Source organism: Phoca vitulina, unplaced genomic scaffold (assembly GCF_004348235.1).
Source record: "Phoca vitulina isolate PV1807 unplaced genomic scaffold, GSC_HSeal_1.0 scaffold27, whole genome shotgun sequence".
NCBI classification, from domain to species: Eukaryota; Metazoa; Chordata; class Mammalia; order Carnivora; family Phocidae; genus Phoca; species Phoca vitulina.
This window is the reverse complement of record NW_022589730.1, coordinates 15,291,093-15,293,363: the sequence shown is the minus strand read 5'-3', so window position 1 is coordinate 15,293,363 and position 2,271 is coordinate 15,291,093. Positions and strand designations below refer to the sequence as shown.

At 38.8% G+C, this 2,271-nt stretch overlaps 1 protein-coding gene across 1 annotated transcript; it reads left to right on the top strand.

The window, feature by feature from the left end:
* The first annotated feature begins 1,004 nt into the window (after positions 1-1,004).
* LOC116643822 (myosin regulatory light chain 12B-like) lies at positions 1,005-1,616 on the top strand. Its single transcript, XM_032422873.1, is given in 2 exon segments — positions 1,005-1,113; positions 1,115-1,616. Coding segments are annotated over 2 exon segments (516 nt in total). The 5' UTR covers positions 1,005-1,024; the 3' UTR covers positions 1,542-1,616.
* Positions 1,617-2,271: the final 655 nt, after the last annotated feature.

Genomic DNA, 2,271 nt, shown 5'->3' with positions numbered 1-2,271 from the left:
ACTCATTGATACTTACTCAAATGAGTTGAAGACTTATATCCACCCCAAATCCTGCACACAGGTATTTATAGCAGATTTATTTATAATTGCCAAAGTTTGGAAGCAATCAAGGTGTTCAGTAAGTGAATGGATAAACTGTGGTACATCCTAACAATGAAATATTATTCAGTGCTAAAAGGAAATGAACTATCAATCCATGAAAAGATAGGAAAGAAACTTAAATGCATATTAATGAGTGAAAGAAGTCAATCTGAGAGGCCAGATGTTGTATGATTCCAACTACATGACATTCTGGAAAAAGCAAAACTATGAAGATAGTAAAAAAGATCAGTGGTTGCCAGGGGTTGGGATGGGGAGGAATGAAGAATAGGTAGAACACTGAGAATCTTAAGGGCAGTGAAGTATGATACCATAATGATGGATACATGCCATTATATATTTGTGCAAAGTCATAGAATGTACATCAAGAGTGAACCATGATGTAAACTATAGACTTTGGGTGATATTGGTATATCAATGCAGGTTCATTGATTGTAACAAATGTACCATTCTGGTGGGGGATGTTGATAGTGGGGGAGGATGTGCATATGTGGAAGCACCAGATATATGGGAACTCTCTATACTTTCTACTCAGTTTTTCTATGTGAACCTAAAACTGCTTAAAAAAATAAAATTTACTTAAAAATAGACAGCATTATATACTTAGTTGTGAGAAACAAGATGCTTTCTTCCTAAGATGGGGAACAAGGCCAAGATGCCTCCCCTCATCACTCCTATTCACTAGCAAACTACAAATCCTAGCTAGTGCAATAAGATAGAAAAGGAAATAAAATGTATAATGATTGGGAAGGAAGAAATACAACTGTCTTTGTTTGCAGATGACATGACTATCTATGTAGAAAATTTTGAAGAATTGACAAAAAAAAGTCACGCAACTAGACAGCCCAGCCATCGTCGCCATCGCTCATCGTCTCGTGCAGGGCAGCCCGGATTCTGGTGTCTGGCGGCGAATTAAATAGCCACCATGTTGAGCAAAAAGGCAAAGACCAAGACCACCAAGAAGCACCCCCAGCATGCAACATCCAATGTATTCACCATGTTTGACCAGCCTCAGTCAGGAGTTCAAAGAGGCCTTCAACATGATTGATCAGAACAGAGATGGTTTCATTGACAAGGAGGATTTGCATGATATGCTTGCTTCTCTAGGGAAGAACCCAACCAATGCATACCTTGAGGCCATGATGAATGAGGCTCCAGGGCCCATAAATTTCACTATGTTCCTCACAATGTTTGGTGAGAAGTTAAATGGCACAGATCCAGAAGATGTCATCAGAAACACTTTTGCTTGCTTTGATGAAGAAGCAACTGGCACCATCCAGGAAGATTATCTGAGAGAGCTGCTGACAACCATGGGAGATCGGTTTACAGATGAGGAAGTGGATGAGCTGTACAGAGAAGCGCCTATTGACAAAAAGGGAAATTTCAATTATATTGAGTTCACGCGCATCCTTAAACATGGAGCAAAAGACAGAGATGATTGAAAGAACTTTAGCTAAAACCTTCCAGTTGCTTTGTCTTACTCTGTTTTATTTCCCAGACACTTTACCCCACCTTCATAGACCTGTTGCATGCAACTTAGTTTCACGGCTTGGCCTCTTTTTTTTTTTTTTTTAAAGATTTTATTTATTTATTTCACAGAGAGAAACAGTGAGAGAGGGAACACAAGCAGGGGGAGTGGGAGAGGGAGAGGCAGGCTTCCGGCCGAGCAGGGAGCCCGATGTGGGGCTTGATCCCAGGACCCTGGGATCATGACCTGAGCTGAAGGCAGACGCTTAACGACTGAGCCACCCAGGTGCCCCGGCCTCTTTTTTGATGTATTTATTCTAGACCTTTCTGCCACTTAGCACTTGTATAATCAAACTGCAAATGGGGTTGACGTTGTAAATTGTGCTGAAAAAGAGATTGTGAATAAAAATCAACAAATGTGAAAGCCCAGGAAAATATATCCAGTATTTCTGGTTTTGCTGGATTTTTACACCTTTATATAATAAAAACACTATTTTGAAATAAAGATGAAAAAAAAAGTTATGCAACTAATTAGTGATTATAGTAAGATTGCAGGACACAATCTTATGATACTAAAGTCAACTGCTTTCCTATATACCAGCAAAGAATTTTTGGGATTTCGAAATAAAAACATAGTACTATTTATATTACCACCAAAAAAGAGAAATACGTAGGTATGAATTTAACAAAATATATAAGATGTAA